The sequence below is a fragment of the Siphateles boraxobius genome, unplaced genomic scaffold (assembly GCF_051911475.1).
Source record: "Siphateles boraxobius isolate OS27281-9 unplaced genomic scaffold, OSU_SipBor_1 34, whole genome shotgun sequence".
NCBI lineage: Eukaryota > Metazoa > Chordata > Actinopteri > Cypriniformes > Leuciscidae > Siphateles > Siphateles boraxobius.
The window spans coordinates 241,235-265,855 of NW_027508964.1; the positions used below are offsets into that span (position 1 = coordinate 241,235).

The 24,621-nt window shown below is 40.3% G+C and overlaps 1 protein-coding gene across 3 annotated transcripts in view; it reads left to right on the forward strand.

The window, feature by feature from the left end:
* Positions 1–24,621, forward strand: part of dscama (Down syndrome cell adhesion molecule a) — a 94,060-nt gene that overhangs the window by 12,641 nt on the left and 56,798 nt on the right. For all 3 annotated transcript variants that reach the window (XM_077195656.1, XM_077195654.1, XM_077195653.1), the window contains exon 3: positions 22,764–22,910. In XM_077195656.1, coding sequence (XP_077051771.1) covers positions 22,764–22,910 — 147 coding nt within the window. The remainder of the gene's footprint in view (positions 1–22,763; positions 22,911–24,621) is intronic.

Genomic DNA, 24,621 nt, shown 5'->3' on the forward strand with positions numbered 1-24,621 from the left:
CCAATCTACAACAATAAAATAAAAATAAAAGAACTTTTTTTAATCTTTGCTCTTTCTTTGGACTGTAGCTGAAGATGGCACTGTATAAAGTTTCCCTTCTGTGATGGTGATGCCACTTGTCTGATAAGTAGGTTGAAAAATGGACCCCTGGGACGCAATCCAGGGCCACACAGACAGGGGCCGCGCGGAATAATTAAAGCATCCTCATCCAGACAGCAGATCTGTTGGTGTGCGGTAATCCGCCTGGCATATGGAGATGAACAGAATTAACGCAGAGGCGAAAACAAATGAATCAAAGCGGCCAGAAGCTTAAGAGCAAATATTTGTTTTTTTGGTGACCTGTCAGGATTCTCCGCTGAGCTGAAGTGGTTTAGACAGACGCTCGCTGACTCACAGCACAAGTGCTCCGGGAGAATCTGAGCTTGGACGGAGAGGAGAATCTCGAATTTGTTGCTGCAATTGATTGGATGTTGTATTAAAGGGACAATGTGTAGTTTTTTTAGGTATTTTATTATCTAAAATCAATATTTTTATTCATAAATATGTCCTCAATGGTGTACAAATACCTCTGCCAATGATCTGACTTATCCTCGTAAACGAAGAATTTATTATCTTTATATACATGTGACGGGTAGGTCCACGGAGGCTTCCGTGTCGTTCCGCCATCTTGAAAAACTATAATAGCAGAGAGGGACAAAAAGTACTAGGCCAACGCGTTTCCACAAGGCGTTTTCGTTCAGAGCCAGCGTTGTGTGTGCCAGCGCATTTCAATGATCGGGAACTCGCGGTGTGTGTAGACAGAAACTGCTCATTCTAAGCTAATACAAATATAACGGTTCATTAAGTAAGGTCTTTATACACCACTGAAAACTTCTTTTTCAAGGTAGTGAGGAAACGCGCTCTGTAGCGCTGTGTGTTCGCTGTCGGCTACGCTAGAAACATGACCACACAATATGTCGACCTCCATAGAAGGGGGCGCCCGCGGTTATGGAGATATAAATGTCTCATTCTAAGCTAATAAAAACATAACGGTTCATTATGCAAGGTCTTTATACACCACTGAAAACATAGTTATGGATCTTATATTGCATTTCTGTCAATAGATCCTCAGAAATATTACACAATGCACCTTTAACTCTAAAAATGGTTCAGACTGCATGAACAGTTCAGACACTAACCGCATGTCCTCTCTTGTCTCCTGCAGTTCTCAGTGAAGACCTACATTCCAGCTTGTATTTTGTCAATGCATCTCTGCAAGAGGTAGTGTTCGCCAGCACCACGGGGACTCTGGTTCCCTGTCCTGCCGCAGCAGTGAACTATACACCCAATATTATTTTGGGTGAACTATACACAATTGCATTTTTGTATTGCGATATATTGTGACACGATATATTGTAATATTTTATATTGACTTTGCACTTGTAGTAAATGAGCTTTTAGAATTAAGAAATCATTTTAAGGAAAGAAAATGAGCATTGTTACGCAGTGTGTGTTAGACGTGTGTGGGGCTGATGACCGGACGTGGGCAGAGACGCATCACTTCTCTTCATGGCAGTAAGTCAAGGCCGTTAATGTCTAATTGGCTCCTAATGAGGGAGTGCGGCGTGACAGCCTCTAAGATCCGCTCTCATTACCTCTCTCTTCATCTATAAACTCCTTAAACCATCAGGTCAGTGTGTGATATTAATCAGCCCAATCAGGAAAAAAAATTACTATTATTAGTATTATCATCATCATCCTCTCATTACTCAAAGTATATTAGTGAAGTAATTACATCAGTTTCACATGGATTTGAGGATTTCATTTCAAATGTTTCGTTCCATCAAAAGCTCCTTGGGTTTATTTCAAACTCGTCTCAGAGCTAAAGCAAATATAATACGTGTATCTAGTTACATACTATAGGATTATAGAGATCAAGCATCAGCTGTTCGTAAAATAACATGTGTTTCAATGTTCTCAAGCGCCTAATCTGACTTTTTTTTTTTGATTTTCCACTGGATAAGACATCTGCTTTTAAAAACCCTCCACATTAATACCTAAATCTCTCGCAAGGATTAACTGAACTGAATTTAACACTGTAGATTTCTGTTTGTGTAAGGAAAACTGATTTAATCTGTATTGAAGGTCTTGAGGATATACACAACTCAGTGTAAAGACAAAACATGCACTTTTAATGACTACTCTTTTCCAAATTTAGGTTAGCAAAGAACATTAATATTGTGTATTAAAAAGTAAATAGTGTTGATTTTGATTTCAGGCCATTTTTGGATTTTTTAACAATGAGTTTTTTAACAATCAGTAGCGGAGAGCCGGGACAGCTGAGACACTTTTTTGATAAACGTTGTTTTCTAAGATAAGGTTACGGATTTATTTTTTTCTTTTTGTAATCAACAACTCACATATGTGTTCTCTTAGTATCTTAGGGCTGATTCGGTACAAATATAGAATGATTTAAGTAAAAACTGACTTTGAACGGTAGTTGTGCACACGGGTGGGCCGGATGAAACATATCAGTTTAAATGGCAACTATTCATCTAATACTTGTTTTTATGAACACTACCTGACAAGTTACTTATGTGCATATTGTTACAAACATATTTTGTAATTTATTTAAATTTAAAGGTTCATATTAACCATTTTTGTTCTGTCGCCCAATAGACAATAGGCGATAATAAGCCTAATGCGCATTTTGCGTAATCTCAGGCTATTCTGACGAAGACACAAATCAGTTTACAATTCATTTTCTTACATTTATTCCTTGAGTCATATTGAGTGTTTGCTAGTTGAATAGCCTGTTATAGCCCGCAGCGCTTCTGTGTTGTACGTCACACGCATCACACACATGACCAGCGTCGGCCAATAGTGAGGCTACGTGTGATGTAGCTCTACGCTATCACACTACGCTAACTCACTCGAGGCCCACAGAGAAGGAAATGAATAGTTGAAATAAAGTTATTTTAGTTTTTTTTTTGCGCACAAAAAGTATTCTCGTCACTTGATAAACTTAAGATTGAGCCACTGTAGTCACTTGGACTGTTTTAACGATGTCTTTAATAACTTTTCGGGGAACAAGTGTCAATCCCTTAGAAGCCTATGGAGGAGTGATCCAGCTCTCAGATTTAATTACAAATATCTTAATTCGTGTTCCGAAGATGAACGAAGGTCTTACGGGGTTGAGAGTAATTACTGACAGAATTTAAATTTTTGGGTGAACTATCCCTTTAACTCTGCTGTACTGTATGTGCATTAACGCGCCTCCCGCACGAGTTAATCTGCATAAGATGATACAGTAGCGCCTCAGGATATGAACAGATGGGAGTGTTTAGCAAACTCACAGCCCACCTTCTCCCCCCGCGGGCGGCTCTGTTAACCTGTCACTTGTCATCACAGGAGATCCAGGCACCATATGCCCAGAGCACCAGAACCTCACCAGACATGAAACGGGATGCGGAGAGGAACAGGGGAGCTTCTTTTTTCGTGCCGTCTGTTGTCGCGATCAAAGATCTGTCAGTTTGCTCTGCATAATGTGGAAAACTGTTCTGATCATGCAACGTCTGCTTCTTAGATTGATCTCTGCGATGTGTTACTAGCTCATTGATCCTCTGCAGACACCTGTGAGAAACTCCTGTTGACTAACACTTCAGTCATGAAACACTTATCCGCGTTTGCGAGTACATGATCAGCGTAGATCAAATCCGGAGCTCTGCTTTATTCATTTATTTATTTTACTATTAGCCTATTTATATTATAGTAGTTTTTTTTTAGGATTTGTAATTTTTTTCTTTATTTGTATATTTTCAGTATATTATATAAATAGTGTCAAATAAATAGTGAATGTGTATGTATGTATATATCTATATGTATGTTTTATCTTTAATACATTTTTTAATGTCCTATATAATTATTATTTAGTAAATATTTAATAAAATTACATTTGGTGGTGTATATATATATATATATATATATATATATATATATATATATATATATATACATAAATGGTATACATACAGTATATTGTGTACATTTATATACCATTTATTTATATTATTATATAGTAAATATTTCATATAAATAGTGTAATTTATATATATATATATATATATATATATATATATATATATATATATATATACTGTACACACACACACTTATTATTATATTATAATATTTTTATACTTTTTTATGTTTTATATATTTACCAATTCAAAATAAAATAAGTAGAAGAATGTTCTGTGCTTTAAAACTTCAAAAATATGCAAAAGCATAAAACTTGGTCTGCATATATCATGTTCTACATTATAAATCATGTGACTTTGTGTGACAATCGGACCCAATTTGAAGTTGTTATTTAACAAAAATCTTAATCGTAGCCTTAGACTTCCTTGCCACCGACGTATTGTTTAGTATTTGTGAACAAATCTGTGTTTTGAGTCAGGTCTTTTGAATGGATCTGGTTCTGAATGATTCATTCCCAGCAAAAAAAAAGAAAAAGAAAAAAAAACACTATTCCTTCAGTTATGACTCTAGCTGCTGTTTCTGGATCAGTCATATCCAATGTTTACATTTTCAGAAGAAAATGTGAGTGGTTCTTGCCTGTGCATTGGCAAGCAGTTGCTAGCGTTTTATCTGTGGTTGCTATGGCATTAATAGGATTGGTTGGTCACTAGGAGGTTGCTTTCTGACCCAAGTCTCAATGATATTCTGGTGCACGAATTTGGCATTAACGGTGCAGTAAGCAATTTCTGAAAAATGCTGTTGATATTTTGAAATCACCAAAAACAAATACTATTTCTACTTCAAAATATTATGTAGAAATTTTACCATTCATGGATTTTTTTTTTGTCGTTGTTAAAATTGTTTGCAATTTTTTTGTAATTATTCATGAAATTAACTAGCAATTTCTGAATGAAATTGTTTCAAAGTAAATCATACACTTCTCCTCACGAGCTATGGGACTGTGAAAGTATTAGGGGAGTTGCTGGACTCCATCTATGTTTTGATCAACGTTCTGAATCCGATCCAGACGTAGTATTTGACAAAAACACGACTTTTTTTAAATACAATTTTCCCACATTCAAGTGCTGATGAAGTGGATTTTTTGGTCCCACTTTATATTAAGTGGCTTTACCTACTATGTACTAACATTGAAATGAATAATTTGATACAATGGACTTATTGTGTACATACATGTTTTTACATCGTACTTATATTTTAAAAATACCTGCATGTAATTACAGCTGTAATTAATTTATGTAATTATCACACACACCTGACCCTAACCTCAGCCGTATCACTCACACCTGATCCTAACCTTACCCGTATCACACACACCTGACCCTAACCTCAGCCGTATCACACACACCTGACCCTAACCTCAGCCTTATCCCACACACCTGACCCTAACCTCAGCCTTATCACACACACCCAACCCTAACCTCAGCCGTATCACACACACATAACCCTAACCTCAGCCGTATCACACACACCTGACCCTAACCTCAACCGTATCACACAAACCTGACCCTAACCTCAGCCGTATCACACACACCTGACTCTAACCTCAGCCGTATCACACACACATAACCCTAACCTCAGCCGTATCACACACACCTGACCCTAACCTCAACCGTATCACACAAACCTGACCCTAACCTCACCCGTATCACACACACCAGACCCTAACCTCAGCCATATCACACACACCTGACCCTAACCTCAGCCGTATCACACACACCTGATCCTAACCTTACTCGTATCACACACACCTGACCCTAACCTCAGCCATATCCCACACACCTGACCCTAACCTCAGCCGTATCACACACACCTGACTCTAACCTCAGCCGTATCACACACACATAACCCTAACCTCAGCCGTATCACACACACCTGACCCTAACCTCAACCGTATCACACAAACCTGACCCTAACCTCACCCGTATCACACACACCAGACCCTAACCTCAGCCATATCACACACACCTGACCCTAACCTCAGCCGTATCACACACACCTGATCCTAACCTTACTCGTATCACACACACCTGACCCTAACCTCAGCCATATCCCACACACCTGACCCTAACCTCAGCCTTATCACACACCCGACCCTAACCTCAGCCGTATCACACAGACATAACCCTAACCTCAGCCGTATCACACACACCTGACCCTAACCTCAATCGTATCACACGCACCTGACCCTACCCTTACCCCTATCACACACACCTGACCCAACCTTACCCGTATCCCACACACCTGACCCAACCTTACCAGTATCACACACACCTGATCCTAACCTTACCCGTATCACACACACCTGACCCTAACCTCAGCCATATCCCACACACCTGACCCTAACCTCAGCCTTATCACACACCCGACCCTAACCTCAGCCGTATCACACAGACATAACCCTAACCTCAGCCGTATCACACACACCCGACCCTAACCTCAACCGTATCACACGCACCTGACCCTACCCTTACCCGTATCACACACACCTGACCCAACCTTACCCGTATCACACACACCTGACCCAACCTTACCAGTATCACATAGACCTAACCCTAACATTACCAGTATCACACACACCTGACCCTAACCTCAGCCGTATCACACACACCTGACCCTAACCTCAGCCGTATCACACACACCTGACCACCCAACATTACCAGTATCACACACACCTGACCCTAACCTCAGCCGTATCACACACACCTGACCCTAACCTCAGCCGTATCACACACACCTGATCCTAACCTTACCCGTATCACACACACCTGACCCAACCTTACCCGTATCCCACACACCTGACCCAACCTTACCAGTATCACACACACCTGATCCTAACCTTACCCGTATCACACACACCTGACCCTAACCTCAGCCATATCCCACACACCTGACCCTAACCTCAGCCTTATCACACACCCGACCCTAACCTCAGCCGTATCACACATACATAACCCTAACCTCAGCCGTATCACACACACCTGACCCTAACCTCAACCGTATCACACGCACCTGACCCTACCCTTACCCGTATCACACACACCTGACCCAACCTTACCCGTATCACACACACCTGACCCAACCTTACCAGTATCACATAGACCTAACCCTAACCTCAACCGTATCACACAAACCTGACCCTAACCTCAGCCGTATCACACACACCTGACCCAACCTTACCAGTATCACATAGACCTAACCCTAACATTACCAGTATCACAGACACCTGACCCTAACCTCAGCCGTATCACACACACCTGACCCTAACCTCAGCCGTATCACACACACCTGACCCTAACCTTACCAGTATCACACACACCTGACCCTAACCTTACCCATATCACACACACCTGACCCTAACATCAGCCGTATCACACACACCTGACCCTAACCTTACCCGTATCACACACACCTGACCCAATCTTACCCGTATCACACACACCTATCCCTAACCTCAGCCGTATCACACACACCTCACCCTAACCTCAGCCATATCACACACACCTGACCCAACATTACCAGTATCACACACACCTGACCCTAACCTCACCCGTATCACACACACCTGACCCTAACCTTACCAGTATCACACACACCTGACCCTAACCTTACCCATATCACACACATCTGACCCTAACCTCAGCCGTATCACATACACCTGACCCTAACCTCAGCCGTATCACATACACCTGACCCTAACCTTACCAGTATCACACACACCTGACCCTAACCTCACCCATATCACACACATCTGACCCTAACCTCAGCCGTATCACACACACCTGACCCTAACCTCAGCCGTATGACACGCACCTGACCCTAACCTCAGCCGTATCACACACACCTGACCCTAACCTAAGCCGTATCACACACACCTGACCCTAACCTCAGCCGTATCACACACACCTGACCCTACCCTTACCCCTATCACACACACCTGACCCAACCTTACCCGTATCACAGACACCTGACCCAACCTTACCCGTATCACACCTCAATAGCAGCAAAAGTGTTTTGCAATACAACATCAACACAATAAGTACATTGTACATATTTTTCGATGCAAGTACATAGCACTTAAAGCCACTTAATATAAAGTAGAACCGATTTTTTATTAAATTTTTCAAATCAGAGGGTCTGTTCTATCTTTGGATATATTGTATGTTCAGATATTCATACAACAAAATATTCTGTGGGTCATGAAAATTGTATGAAAACGATCAAAAACTCTGGCGGTGGCTTTCAACTTAAAAAAAATAAATGCCGGTGGGGAAAGAGTTAATTATTTAGAGTTCAGGGTTTGTATTATTTGTAGTGATAGTGATGTTTGCCTTAACACGCACTACTAATTAATACAAACAGTCTTGTAGTTTATATTTAAAATTTCGCTCACGGCGGCATTTTGTTGTGTCGAAAAGTGTGCCAAGGGCTTTTTGTAGCACACTGGATGGCACCGTCCGATTTCAAAAAGGCTTAGTCCGTCAAAAGTATTACATGTATAATGCATAAAAAATGCATTTTTTTCTGAATGTTCAGTCATATGAATTTTGAGTAAGACATTGCTGGGGGCTTGATCTCCTCAGAGACAGGACCCCAAAAAGGGATTATTTTCTCTGTCTCTCTCTCTCTCTCTCAGAGCTTATTCCTGTGAGAAGGAGACGGGGAGAATGTCTTGGTGCAGGAGCCCAGTGACACATTGCTCTGATCTGCCTCCAGCAACACCACCAACCCCCCGTCTCCACCCGCTTACATGCTAATGTCAAAGCCTACGAGTCACTCCGCTGGTTGCCACAGTAACAGACTCACCTTCCTCCACCCGTCAAATCACCTAAAGAGACAGATAACGTCTCGTAGTGAAGAGTCAGAGAGAATGCAAACCGCAAAATAGACATGTCTCTGAAATAGCTAAAAGCTTTTTTTTTTTGTTCAGTACATGCTGGAAAAAGAGCAGCTGTCAAGGAAAGAGAAAGAATCATGGTTTGGGAGGGGGTAGGGGGGTGTTCTGGGTAGAAAGTGGGTGTATCAGACATGACAACCCGACTTTTGCAAATTTGCAGGCTTCACAGGACAGCTGTATTCCAGAAAGGAGCGTCTGGCTCTGTATACGGTCTGTCTGCGCATCACGGCACCGTGGGTGGCAGACACTGAGGAAACACAGGCTTTTGGCACCTGGGCGTTTAACCTGCATTTTACTGCATGTGCTGACAGGCAATTAAACCGTAGCCAGGGGCTAATTACCTCCGATAGCAGCAGCTGCAGTGGAGACGAGAGGTAAAAATTCAGCACATCAAAAATGGCGTTGTTCGCTTAAATTATGAATATGCACGTTAGCGTGTTACTGTGTCCGACAGCATGAGACGAAAGATCTGTGGTTACATGATTTATGTAATGTGAGTTCTTGGAAACTTGAACACGTTTTTTTTTTTTTTTTTTTTTTTTGCACAAGGGCAAATGTGGCTTTCGGGGAAGATGTACGGACCTAAAAGAACAATGTCAACTCCACAAAAGCGTAATGGAGTAATTGTCGGTCTCCACGGTAACATTCAGTGCACATTGTTCAGGTGGAGCAGCTGACAGAAACACCATTACGACTAACCCTGAGAGAAAGAGAGAAAGTCTCATGTGGTTAATATCCTATTTTTGCATCCTTTTTATTATACGTTGTGTAGAACTGAAGTATAAAATGTAAAATGTTTGTATTGCTAAAGAACTAGCATTTTCTGGTTAGTTGTGCTTGCTAAGGCATTATTTCTATTCTGTATATAAAGTAGACGAGTGGCGTAGCACATGCATATAGCAAACACGATTTCAACCGAGAGGGGGCAAATACAAATGTTTTGGTTACAATTTATTTTAAGGTGACGTAGTTACATATACTTACTCAAATAAGTACTGAGTAATATTAATTAACTACATGTAGGCCTACTTACTATAGAGTTAATGTAAGGTTTAGGGTTAGTTACTTATAATTATGCATAATTTCCTGTTATTACTATAGTAAATACATGTAGTAATGTCTAGTTACGTCACCTTAAAATAAAGTGACGTATTTTGCCTATATTTTGCCTATATATTTTGCCTATATGGGCCCAGGGCTGACTTGTAACGCCACTGAAGTAGACCCTTTGATCTGACCCTTTGTTTTCATTTTTTAATATACACAAACTATACATACAAAATGCATATTTAAATGTACAGTATGTAACTCTTGGCCCTCTAGTGGTTAAAAACAAAAGCGCATGTATTTTGCAGAAGAACATTGTTTTGGCTGTGCTTCGGCTCTGTGCGGATTAATATGGTTCTCCTATTGCTCATAAGATATTTACTACTAGACTTAAGAGATATAATCGTTTAGATGGAAAGGATCTCAGGCTGACTATAGCTGAAGGCTTTAATGTAGATAAACCCATTAAAGACACAATACTTCCTTGAAAATGTATTCCAGCACAGCGCTGCTAAAACCATAATGAAATAACCCTTCAGATAATGCTTTACAGTGAGCTCTGTTAGAGAACTACATATGGCAATTTTTATGTTCAATCCAATATGTTACTCACCTGTTGAGTAATAAAAACACTGTCATCTCCGCATTAATTTTACGACATTTTAAATCCCTCGGTTCTCAACATCTCCAAAAAGCCAAGCCGATGTTGATTCTTGTTTTATTACGAGCTTTTTTTTTTTTAAACGGGTGATTCCCTGGAAGATTTAGCTGCTCCATATCAAACATTCCCGCTCGTTGTGACAATAACCTATCCCACTCCTACATGCATCAAAGTAGCCGGAGCAACTTTTCTGTCATAATACATGGTTATGACGAGACACGCACGGGCAAGTGATGTATGTACGCAATTTCCCGCCAGAACCATCCCATCAGACCTAAAATATGAACACTTATAACGGGCTTATCATAGTGTGTTGTACGTCACACGTAGGCTCACTATTGGCCGACGCTGGTCATGTGTGTGATGATGCGTGTGACGTACAACACAGAAGCGCTGCGCTGTTACACTAGTGAACTCACTCGACGCCCACAGAGAAGGAAATCAATAGTTGAAATAAAGTCGTTATTTTTGTTTGTTTTTGCGCACAAAAAGTATTCTCGTCGCTTGATAAACTTAAGATTGAGCCACTGTAGTCACTTGGACTGTTTTAATGATGTCTTTAATAACTTTTCGGGGAACAAGTGTCAATCCCTTAGAAGCCTATGGAGGAGTGATCCAGCTCTCAGATTTAATCACAAATATCTTAATTCGTGTTCCGAAGATGAACGAAGGTCTTACGGGTTGAACAACATGAGGGAGAGTAATTACTGACAGAATTTTAAAGATATAGAGTTTGGAATCAAAATGACCGCTTGTGGCAGTTCTAGGGCCCTATTTTAACGATCTGAAACGCAAGTGTCAAAGCGCAAAGCGCAAGTAACTTTGTGGGTGGATCCCGGCGCTGTTGCTATTTTCCCGGCGGGATAAATGCCTCTTGCGCCTGGCGCAAATCTAAAAGGGGTTGGTCTGAAGTAGCTTCATTATTCATAGGTGTGGTTTGGGCGTAACGGGAAACAAACAAATAAGAGCTTTATATCACATTCCCTTTAAGAGCATGATGAACGAGGTGCGCTTGTTCCATGGCGCAATATTATTATAACGGCGCATTTACCAGGCGTGCTTCAGAATCGGTTCTCAGCCGAGGAGATCGATGTTCTCGTCAGAGCCGTAAAAGAAAGAGAAGTGACATTGAGGATGGGACAAACCCTCCCAAATTAGCTTCGGTTAAACATGCATATAATAATTTTGGGTAAATGTGTAAGCTTTATGCCTATTTTCCCCATCGTCATGGACACAACAATGATTTCCCTTGTGTTTTAATATTTTTCCTTATAATAATGTATCATTTGCAAAAAGTTAAATGCATCTGTGTAGATGAGAGAATCATCTACAGTGTATGCGCGTTGTTCACACTCTGTATTATGGCCAAGCATGCGCGCTTAAAATAGCATCTGAATGTACGCGCAACGCGCCACTGACTTTAGACTGGGTTTTTCCTGGTCAGTGGCGCAATTGTTTTATAGAACAGCAAAATAGCATGAGGGAAAGTTTGCGCTGAACCGCCTCGGGGAGCGCAAGTGTATTTCTTAGTTAACCGACGTGTGTCTGTGGAGGGAAACGTCCGCTTTGCGCGGATGCAAAATAGGAATGATACATGCGTCAGTGTACAAAGTCATTTGCGCCGGGTGCAAGATAGAGCCCCTAGTGTGAAATGGTTTCAATTTTGAACAAAAAAAAGTTACTTAGTGTACCTTTAAAAAAAAAAAGACAAAACAGTCCACTTGCTTTGTCTTTGTTTTAGACATCTCAGTAGTTTTACATGCAGCCTACTGAGTCTAGTTGACATGGGGATGTGTTGTCCAGAAGTCCTGAGATGCGGTAACCGTCTGTTCCTGTTTACCCAGTCCTGCCAGAAGTCACGAGGGATGGAAACTTCCCCCTGGAGCAATTAAAACCTGAGGATAATTGACAGGGTGTTATCACACTTCATCTCTCCACTAACTCGAGGAGAGAGAGAGAGATAGGTACATATTTGCAAATAAACCTGGTCATCAAATATCCATTTAACAGAGAACACATTGAGGGCCACTGGCTCCTTTAAGCTGACAGGGATTCTGTACCTAATGTGTGAGCGTCAAAGCGTAAATCAATTTATCTGCATTGCATTTGGCACATGCTTTTCTCCAAACTGACTTACTGTGCATTCAAAGTAAAATGTTATCAGTATGTTACACAGGAATTGATCTTGTGACATCGCCGAAAATGCAAAATGTTATTTTTTTTCTCCAATTGGAGGCTATCATGTTTTAATTTTAGTCCATAAAGCTGCATTATTTTATTGTCATCAACTCCTCACTGTAAATAAAACTCGTTTCCAGTAAGCAGCATTATAAAAGATTAACAGGATCTAATTTAGCACATGATTTGACATTATAGGCTTCAATTCGCTGCAGTTTTTTATATCAAGGAGTTTAATGAACTGAGCACAACAGCAAGGACACATGCACACACACTTACTGTCGCACGCTTTCATCTGTCCATCTATCTTTCATTTGTCTCATTCTACCCCTTCACTCTCCATCACTCATCTCTCTCTCTCTCTCTCTCTCTCTCTCTCTCTCTCTCTCACTCACACACTCACACACACACTTGGTCCTGAATATTTAATGTCTTTGAATTACAGTGCCGCTCATCTATAATGAAGAGATATCAGACAAATGGAGCTTCTGCCTTCAGTCGCTCGTTTCGCAGCTGAGAAGCTAAATGATTTTAAGGGTCAGGTTTGTTTGAATATGTAATCCAGATTTGCGGGATACCTTTCCTATCAGCTGCTGCTAATCACTAACACACTGGTGTGTGTGTGTGTGTGTGTGTGTGTGTGTGTGTGTGTGTGTGTGTGTGTGTGTGTGTGTGTGTGTGTGTGTGTGTGTGTGTGTGTGTGTGTGTGTGTGTGTGTGTGTGTGTGTGTGTGTGTGTGTGTGTGTGTGTGTGTCCAATTAAACCCTACATTATGGGGACAAAACGACTCTAATTGACCCTTCGCAGGGAGTTTGATTGACAGGCGATCTGACCAATCATAATCCACCATCTGCCGAATCCGCCATTTTTGTCCGACAAAGCAGTCAGGAGAGTTAGTAGATTAACGTTGGAGGATTTGAACTTGAAAAACAAAGTGTACTGATGTCTTTCCGCGGTTAAAATAACATTCCTTCTTATGTTCATTCATGTTTATTTGATGCTATAAATGAACTAGAAGGAAGAGATGATCGGTTCACGAGCAGCTTTAACTGAGGCGCTACAGCGATCTGTCAGACACATTAAAGAGCCACAAAATGGTATTTATTGTTTACATTTCTTTAAAAAATTACCAAATTTTTAAGTTGAGACTTTGTTTCATATCAAAAGTAACCTAGTCTGTCCTGTCTGTCAGTGTGTTGTCAGTGTCCTCTCTGCTCCGCGATGTATTTTTCACTGCATGAGAACATGGCGTGTCGTGAGAGCAGCGTAGCTTGTCGGACATAGAAACAGTAACTAAAGGGGGCGGGTCTTTGCGACCGGTCAATTAAGTCCTTGTGGGGAAATATTTTGGTCCAATGTGAAAACCAGCTTACAAATCATATTCAATTCCCGGGAAGTCTCCTGTGGGAGAAAAAAAAACAATCCGTGGTGACGGTTTTGCAATCCGTCCGCTCAGTTTATAAACCGTACTCACGAATTCTCAAACTGTTCCCTCGGTTTAACAAATCGTGCCCATGGATTAATAAACCGTACCCACGAGTTTCTAATCTGCGCTCAGATTTGCAAACCGTGCCTTCAGTTTTTGCGATCTGTACCCACGACTTCATAAACTGTGCCCACGCTTTCGCAATCCATTCCCACGGGTTTGTAAACTGTACTCACGGATTTGTGGCTCCTCCCCCAGTCTGTGCCGGCTTATAAAACCAGGCAATCTGTTACGGTGCGGGATACGTAGCCTACGCATTATATTGTGTTTTTATTTAAAAAAAATTGTTGTGTATTAAGTGGAATACATCAAATAGTCTTAACTGCGTCTGCATACAAATCATATTCAATTATGTTTTTTTGAAAATGTAAAAATGCAGAAAGTTTTCTGTGATGGTTAGGGTTAGTGAATAATCTCAAAATTATTCAACCCCCTGAATATAATCTCTCACAACAGCACAAATCTGCAAAACAGCTCTTGCCTTCACGAACAAGGAACATGATACAAAAAGATAGCGAAGGAACTCAATGTTCCTTGAGACACCGTTGAAAGCATAGTTCACAAGTTCAGAGTTAAGGAACAGTGGTGACACTACCTGAACGGGGCAGAAAAAGGAAGATATCAACGGATGCTAGATTTCTGAAAATGCGGGTTCAGAAAAAGCCTCGAGTGCAAAAGACCTGCAGCAACACTCGGTGCAACAGGCACTGAGGTTTCAGCTTGCACAGTAAGGCCGTGTGTCCACCAAAGCGTTTTTTCACACAGCTGGCGTATTTATCCAATTGTTTTCAATGGGAGCGCCGCGTTTTTAAACGCCATGAGCATAACGAGGCGTTTTTTCACGCTGAAGTGCTGAGCGCCCGGCGTTTTTTACTGGTCGGCGAGAGTTGAAGAATGTTCAACTTTGGGTAAAACGCAGCGCTCATCACTGTCACTTTTTACCCAACCGTCCAATCACAGTGGTGGAGGGGCGGGACTAATATCACACGACCAACCGCCACATTCTGCTTGTTCAACGTCAACAGACGACAACAACGTGTGTGTGTGTGTGTGTGTGTGTGTGTGTGTGTGTGTCTGTGTACAGTAACAGTATGGGCCACGTTTCCCTGACAACAGAAGCTGCTGTCAACATCTCACACTCTGATAAATGATGCTTTTTCACAACCGTGTTAATTGCATTCCACCTCTCTCTCTCTCTCTCTCTCTCTCTCTCTCTCTCTCTCTCTCTCTCTCTCTCTCTCTCTCTCCATCTCTCTCTCTCTCTCTCTCTCTCTCTCTCTCTCTCTCTCTCTCTCTCTGTCTCTCTCTTTCCATCTCTCTCTCTCTCTCTCTCTCTCTCTCTCTCTCTCTCTCTCTCTCTCTCTCCATCTCTCTCTCTCTCTCTCTTTCTCTCTCCATCTCTCTCTCTCTCTCTCTCTCTCTCTCTCTCTCTCTCTCTCTCTCTCTCTCTCTCTCTCTCTCTCTCTCTCTCTCTCTCTGTGTCTCTCTCTCTGGTCTTTCAGAAATCATCATGGTATTGATGTCAGTCAGAACCACAAGCTCATTAACATATGACCTTCCACATTTGCATATTAATGCTTATTCAGGATTCAGCAACTTGCCCTGCATGACAGACAACAGTGTTGAACTATAATACAGAAATAAGCCAGACGTAACAGCTACTGTAACATCATTTTCTATGGAAGCTTGGTTTTACCATGGGATAAATAATAAATAAGCATCATAAAAAATATTTTTTATCTCACAATTCCGACTTTATTTTGCCCGGTTTTTACAGACAAGGCTTACGCCTAGTCCTGACTAAAATGCATGTTTAATCTGTTTTAACTGAAGCAACTTGAACGGGTATATCTTGAAACATGTCAGTGCCATTGTTTTGTCTCAAGATGCACACAAGTAATGTTTTTTTTTTTCTAAGGCACATTTATAAAAGGTACTTAAATGCACTAATTTATCTAAGGCTTAATCCTGGTTTAATCTAAACCCTATCTGTGAAACCAGGCCTTTAACTCGCAATTACAAATTTATATCTCAAAATTCTGATATAAACTCACAATTGTGATTTGCAATTCTGAGTTTAGTTATAAACTCTGAATAGAGTAATGAGAAATAAAGTCAGAATTGCAAGAAAGTCACAATGTTTTTTTTCCATGGCAGAAGCACACTTTCGTCATTTATATATACAAGACAATAATTTATTTTTATTATACTTAAAATCACACTTTTTTGTTTTCAATTTAAGTATAATTTTGTTTCCTCTGGAGTCCACTACTCTCAGCATTATGGAAGCTTGTTTCCGCCATGGAATAAAACAATTTAAAAGATTATTGCAACTTTTATTGCACAATCCTGACTCTTTTTTTTTTTTTTTTTTTTTTTTTTGCCTACATATCTCACTTAGGAATTTTTTTTAGATATAATCTCACAATTGCAAGTTATAAAGTCAGAATTGTGAGATATAAACTCAGAATTGCAAGTTATAAAGTCAGAATTGTGAGATATAAACTCAGAATTGCAAGTTATAAAGTCAGAATTGCTTTATATGAACTCACAATTTCTAATTATACAGTCAGAATTCTGTGATATAAACTCACAATTGTTATAAAATCCAATTCTGAGGAAAAAATGTCTGCGAAAAAAAGTAAATTCTGAGGAAAAATCAGAAAAGTTTTTATATCGCAATTCTGAATTTATAACACGTAATTCTGAGAAAAAAACTAGATGTAAACTCGCAATTGTGAGAAAAAGTCAGAATTGTGAGATAAAAAAGCACAAATATCTTTATTCTTTTTTTTTTATTCTGTGGCGAAAAAAGCTTCCATACAGCATAGTCTCACATTTACAATTCATAACAATTGTCACATAACATTTCATACAAGCTAAATGTTTAATTAACAAAACTGTAAAATATGTACAAGTTGGTGTTTTGGTGAAGGGTTGGGAACAGGTATTGTGGGAATATGTGCCAGTTTGTACTGATTTCAAATTGTGAATAATAGTTTGCTACTGTTTTTTAAGGATCAAAAAGCACTTACTAGCGATGTAATTAAAATTAAAAAATACAAAAGTACACATTATTGCTCCAGAGGGTTTTAATGCAGTGATGAAAAAGAAAAGTGTCAAAACGGCATTGTGGGATATGCATTAAAAATCCGGGAGGAGCATTGTATAGCTTTGGGTGTGCAACAGTATTCAAAGGAAAGAAAAAAATGTGAGATTGCTAGAGGGAGAAACAGAGAAATCGGCTTTACAGGAAGAGAAAGGATCCCAGTAACCTGTCATTTCGAAACAGTTAAAGCACCTCAAAAGCTTCAGCTATCAGATTAAAACTGGGGCACACAGCTTACCTTAACCCTAACCCTAACCCTAACCCAGATCGGCTCTTCTGTGAGTGTGTTCGTCCTCAACGTCTGGCCTTTCGTTGTGCCATCTCTAACACAAAATGACAGGGGATAGCAATGCTCCTGAGTTAATAATCTCATTCTAAATAACCTGAAAAGTCTTCTCATTCTCAAGACAAATACAGTGTGACTGTTAGTAGAGATGTAATTTGCTCCCGCTGAAGTGTGTGTTTGAGTAAAGGGGATATCGCTGCAGAGCCGGGAATATATATATATAATACACACACAGACACACACACACACACACTTAATTACCATTATTAAAATTATATATACACTCACCTAAAGGATTATTAGGAACGCCTGTTCAATTTCTCATTAATGCAATTATCTAATCAACCAATCACATGGCAGTTGCTTCAATGCATTTAGGGGTGTGGTCCTGGTCAAGACAATCTCCTGAACTCCAAACTGAATGTCAGAATGGGAAAGAAAGGTGATTTAAGCAATTTTGAGCACGGCATGGTTGTTGGTGCCTGACGGGCCGGTCTGAGTATTTCACAATCTGCTCAGTTACTGGGATTTTCACGCACAACCATTTCTAGGGTTTACAAAGAATGGTGTGAAAAGGGAAAAACATCCAGTATGCGGCAGTCCTGTGGGCGAAAATGCCTTGTTGATGCTAGAGGTCAGAGGAGAATGGGCCGACTGATTCAAGCTGATAGAAGAGCAACTTTGACTGAAATAACCACTCGTTACAACCGAGGTATGCAGCAAAGCATTTGTGAAGCTGTTACGACCCTTCTTAGATTTTAGCCGTCTAGGGCGTTAGAAGGGGAACATTGATCATCCCTCGACAATAATTACCAAAAGAACACTGGGAAGTGAGTGAAGCAAAGGCAGTAGAACGCTTAAGGGTTTTTATTGCTGGCCACAACCGGTCAAAAAGAGCTCTCCATAAAATATATGTATTTTCACAAGTACATATACTTATAAAGAAACAATTCAAACAAATAATTGCCAATCAATAAAGTAACAAACATACCAGCAAATTATATATTAATTCTAGGAAAGGAAAAGGGCAACTGGACAGTGCCAACTCAAAGAAATGAATAAAAAGAAAACAATCTTTCTTACCCGTTTTTAGTCTAACCTAACTAATCAAAATAAAATGTAGAAAAGAAAGGTCTTCGACGTCCGCGACGTCGTATGCTTTCCTACTCTAACTAACCAAAACAAAAATACAACGGTGGCACTTGTCCCTAAATCTAGTGTGTTTAAACAAAGAAAAATACTACATGTGCACAATGTATGTCACGTGACATCTTACCTGACCCTTTTCTTTATCCCGTTTTAACAAAGCATCAATACTCAATTCCAGATAACTAGCAAAGGATTTCAGGTTACAGAACTAACACTGATTCACATGACACTTAACATAAACAAACTGATTCAATAATCAAACGAATGTCAACACAAACATAACAAAGAACTAAGCAAACGGTTGCAGTTCACAAAACAAAAAGCTGGCCACATCAATCGCGTTCAGGTGCTCCTTTATAGTTCCCGCATTTCCTGATGATCCCCGTGATTGGATCGCTATTTCCCTCCTCTCTGATGACAAACCGCAGAGATGAGCCAATGAGTCTAACCAGGACAACCAATCAGCGCTTCATCTGCGAAAGAGAAAGTAGACCACGGCAGAAACACAAAGAAATACAGAGACACCCAAAGTCGCAGTCTCTTGTAATCACCTTTATTCGTAACAGAAGCCACAACACGCACAACCTTGAGGTGGATGGGCTCCAACAGCAGAAGACCCACCGGGTACCACTCATCTCCACTACAAATAGGAAAAAGAGGCTACAATTTGCAAGAGCTCACCAAAATTGGCCAGTTGAAGACTGGAAAAATGTTGCCTGGTCTGATGAGTCTCGATTTCTGTTGAGACATTCAGATGGTAGAGTCAGAATTTGGCGTGAACAGAATGAGAACATGGATCCATCATGCCTTGTTACCACTGTGCAGGCTGGTGGTGGTGGTGTAATGCTGTGGGGGATGTTTTCTTGGCACACTTTAGGCCCCTTAGTGCCAATTGGGCATCGTTTAAATGCCAGGGCCTACCTGAGCATTGTTTCTGACCATGTCCATCCCTTTATGGCCGCCATGTACCCATCCTCTGATGGCTACTTCCAGCAGGATAATGCACCACGTCACAAAAGCTCGAATCATTTCAAATTGGTTTCTTGAACATGACAATGAGTTCACTGTACTAAAATGGCCCCCACAGTCACCAGATCTCAACCCAACAGAGCATCTTTGGGATGTGGTGGAACGGGAGCTTCGTGCCCTGGATGTGCATCCCACAAATCTCCATCAACTGCAAGATGCTATCCTATCAATATGGGCCAACATTTCTAAAGAATGCTTTCAGCACCTTGTTGAATCAATGCCACGTAGAATTAAGGCAGTTCTGAAGGCGAAAGGGGGTCAAACACAGTATTAGTATGGTGTTCCTAATAATCCTTTAGGTCAGTGTATATATATATATATATATATATATATATATATATATATATATATATATATATATATATATATATATAGATAGATAGATAGATAGATAGATAGATAGATAGATAGATAGGCCTATATTTATATAAGTATTATTTTATGTTTTTAAATAGGGTTTTAAACATATATTTAATAATTAACAGTAACAAGTAGCAAAAACAGTAAATAGGGTATATTTTGTCAAACAAAACATAAAAAAATGAACACTAATTTAATAAACTAATTTTACATTTAGATCCTTACATGCTTGAGGTTTAAAATCAGACAGCTCATTAATCTTTGCTTAGACAAACGAATACGTTCCCTCTCTCTCCTCTCTTTCTATGTCTCTCTCTCTCTCTCTCTCTCTCTCTCTCTCTCTCTCTCTGTCTCTCCTCTCTCTCTCTCTCTCTCTCTCTCTCTCTCTCTCTCTCTCTCTCTGTCTCTCTCTCTCTCTCTCTCTCTCTCTCTCGCTCTCTCTCTCTCTCTCTCTCTCTCTCTCTCTCTCCACCCACTCGCTGCTGTGTAAAGTGTAGCTTGTCACACTCCACATTAAGTCGACGCCTGGCGATGCCTGCAGGACCTCAGATCTGCGGTGTGTCATCTCTAACTGGGTCAGAACTCACAATAGCTGCATCTCGCTTTTGGCTCGCTCTAGCTTCTTTTATTCATTGCTAAACTGTTTACTTATGGTGCTTGATTTAACACACAGACAGTAACAGACTCACATACACATAAATACACACACACAGAGGCATTTTGTAATAAAATGGAGATTATGTTGGAAAATAGCCCAGACAAAGCCCACAGGAGAACAAGAGCATCAGGAGCGGCTCAGAAGGGCATTTATCTGAAATCTAGAGGGTAGCATCATCGCATCATCCTCATAGCTGGTCTTTACCGCTTGTGATTTTTTTACTACGTTAATAGTTTACCCAAAAATTAGAATGATTCTTTATTCGCTTTCATGTTGTTGCAAACCGGTATAACTTTCTGCAGTGGAACACAAAACGAGTTTGAAGAGCGTGTTTCTGCTAGGATGACCACCATCAAACAAACCAAATGTGGGACGATTATAAGTTTATGTGGGACATGTTACCAACAATAAAACATAACCTGAAACTGTTATATAATGTTTATCTAACTTAATTAAAACATTTGCATTCTGCCTTTCAGCTGATAAAAATACTTTGTTCTTTAGTCCCTTCCAGAAAACAGCATTACATCACAATGTAACATAACATGTCTTTATTTTACATGACATTTAAATTCAGCATCACTGAGGCCAAAGGCAGCCGCATCATAGAGATCACTATTTATGACACAGTTCTGACCAAGTCCAACTGAAATCCAACAAAATAAATAATGAACAAATCAAATATAAACCAACATGAATTTAGATCATTGACAGTCTTATATATTAAGAATATATTAAACCAAAAACGTTCATATTTTTTTTTTAGAAAGGATGTGAATTAAAACAACCACAGCAGCAACAAGTTGATCAATTCTGTTAAATTTAAAATTTAGTTTACCGAATTATCCATTTGTTTTCTGACAGAAACACGGAACGAATCACCGCTCCACATTTTGATTGACAGCGTCACAACCCACTAGTGTCCGTGTTTACTCCTGCGCTTTCAACCACTGGATAGGATTTTAGAAACTGCTGTTGTATTTGTACTTCTGACGAAGCGCTGTTAAATATAGCTGATAAACTACGCCGCAAAAGAATAAATAAAATGCTTTCTTAAAAAGGCAAAATAACGCATGCACATTTTCTTAATGTGATATTCAAAAACCAACAGACTGATGAAAATGCGGGACATTTTCTCAATATGCGCCGTGCGGGACACGCGGTGAAAGTGCTGTGCGGTGACGCAATGCGGGACGGGTGCTCACATTACCTCTGGTCTTTCTTTTCTGTACAATGAAAGCAAATGTGGAAGAGATCTGTGAAGATGCAAAAACATGAATTTATTAAATGTATTAATATAAATAATACTATATTTACTATATTCAATTTTTAATCTTTGACATCTGAATTCACTCTAGTGCTTCTGCTTCAGGAATTCTCTGAAAACTGAGGTTTAAATGACGTAATGGAATTACCTTTTTATTTGAGGGCTGTACAATATGTTCTTGTTACAAGAAGTGAGACAAATTCCACCCCTCCGTTTCAGTCATTGCATAGAAATGAGAGCAAATGGCATTCTCAATCAAATCTGACACAGACGTCTCCTCTGAGAGGCATGGCAGAGCGTGTGGCGGCCCTGGCAGACATTATTTCTCATAAAGTTTTACGACCTGCACATTCTGTGTTATCAAACCATTAGCATGAAATCAGTGCTTACTGGTACATGAGCGGCGGGGCAATCAAAACCGCACGTGACTGGCAGGAATAGCGGCGCCAAATCAGCGAGTTCCTGTTGAGGCTGATGCGATAAACAAGATTATGTTTACCATGTCTGTAATGTCTCATTATGACACACAGATGCTACAGATTAACTGTGTTTAACGCTCACCAATTAATTGAAGATGTTTACCTCACACTAATAATATTGTGTTTTGTGTGGTTTTTAGGGGCTCGATTTCTCATAACGTCCACGGGAGCCCTGTACATCTTAGATGTGCAGAAGGAGGACGAATTATTCAACTACCGCTGCATGACGAGACATCGCTACACATCCGAGACCAGACAGAGCAACAGCGCACGGCTCTTTGTGCCAGGTGAAAGTGTTTAATGATATAGAATTAATCAGTCAGATGAGACGTTCATCGTTCCTGTTGCTTTAAAGTTTCTGTGAAAAAGCCAGAGACCAGTGAGTGCTAACGCATTTTAAGTAATCTTTTACAAGAACTAGATATAACATAACTTATAATGTCTAAAAGGAGTCTAAACATTTCTAAAATGTCTAAAAACTTAAATCCAAAGAAGTGACGTAAAGTGCATTCCTGGTGGATCATCATGTGACTCAAACTCAAAGCCAGACTGACTTTAACTGATGTTGTGGGAATGTAAGCTTGACAAACAGAAGATTTTTTTTAATGGTTTCCATTCAAGTAGCTAGAAGATGTTTTTACTCGCTAGGTAGCTTGATAGATGGACTGACAGACCGGATGGATGGATGGATGAATAGATGGATTGATGGATGGATGGATGGATGTATAGATGGATGATGAATGGATGGATTGATGGATGGATGATGAATGGATGGATGAATAGATGGATTGATGGATGGATGGATGGATGGATGAATAGATAGACAGACAGACAGATAGATGGATGCATGGATGGATGGCGGATGGATTACAAATAAATGGATAGACAGAGACAGACAGAGAGCCGGATGATGGATGGATGGATGAATAGATGGATGGATGAATGGATGGATGTATAGATAGATGGACAAATGGATGGATGGATGGATGATGGATTGATGGATGGATGGATGGATGCATAGATAGATAGACAGACAGACAGACAGACAGACAGACAGACAGATGGATGGATGCATAGATAGACAGACAGACAGACAGATGGATGGATGCATAGATAGACAGACAGACAGATAGATAGACAGACAGACAGACAGACAGACGGATGGATGGATGCATGGATGGTGGATGGATGACAAATAAATGGATAGATTGATAGACAGACAGATTGAACAGACGGATGGATGGATAGACAGAGACAGACAGAGAGCCGGATGATGGATGGATGAATGGATGGATGGATGGATGGATGGATGGATGATGGATTGATGGGTGGATGGATGGATGGATGGATGATGGATTGATGGGTGGATGGATGGATGGTTGAATAGATGCAGACCCGTCGCCAGACCTCAGTCTTAAGGGGGGCATATGAAATGTATGGTGGGGCACAATTATTATTAGCCTACAGTATGTATAACTTATTTAATAATCAACTCTAGTCACCCAGCACAACAGCAATATGACCAGGTAGCCTAGCCTACACCACATTACACACAAGCAATGTTATGAATATCCATAAAACACTTGACTACACAAAATATTAGATGTAACACTAGAAGCATCTCTCAAACATTGCATTTTAAAGCAGTCAACAGAAGGATATGCATTGCCATGACACAGACACACACACACACACACACACGCACGCAAATACACTCGCACAGATACTTTGAGTGGAGGCAGCGCTGTCCTCTCTCCAGTCCCAGAACAGCGGGAGGAAGCGTTTCTCCGAGCAGAACCTCCTCATCAAAGTATCATTCCACTCGGAAGGAACTGAAGCGAGTAAGCCAGTGAAAACTCGTTTTGAAACAGCTTTCAAAAATGCACGGTAACTGTTGAGCGGCTTAGTTGTATATCACGTACGTAGCCTAACGTTCTTTTGTAAGGCCGTGATAGGCTGTTGCAGTGTAGATACCCATCAATCAAACTAAATCACACC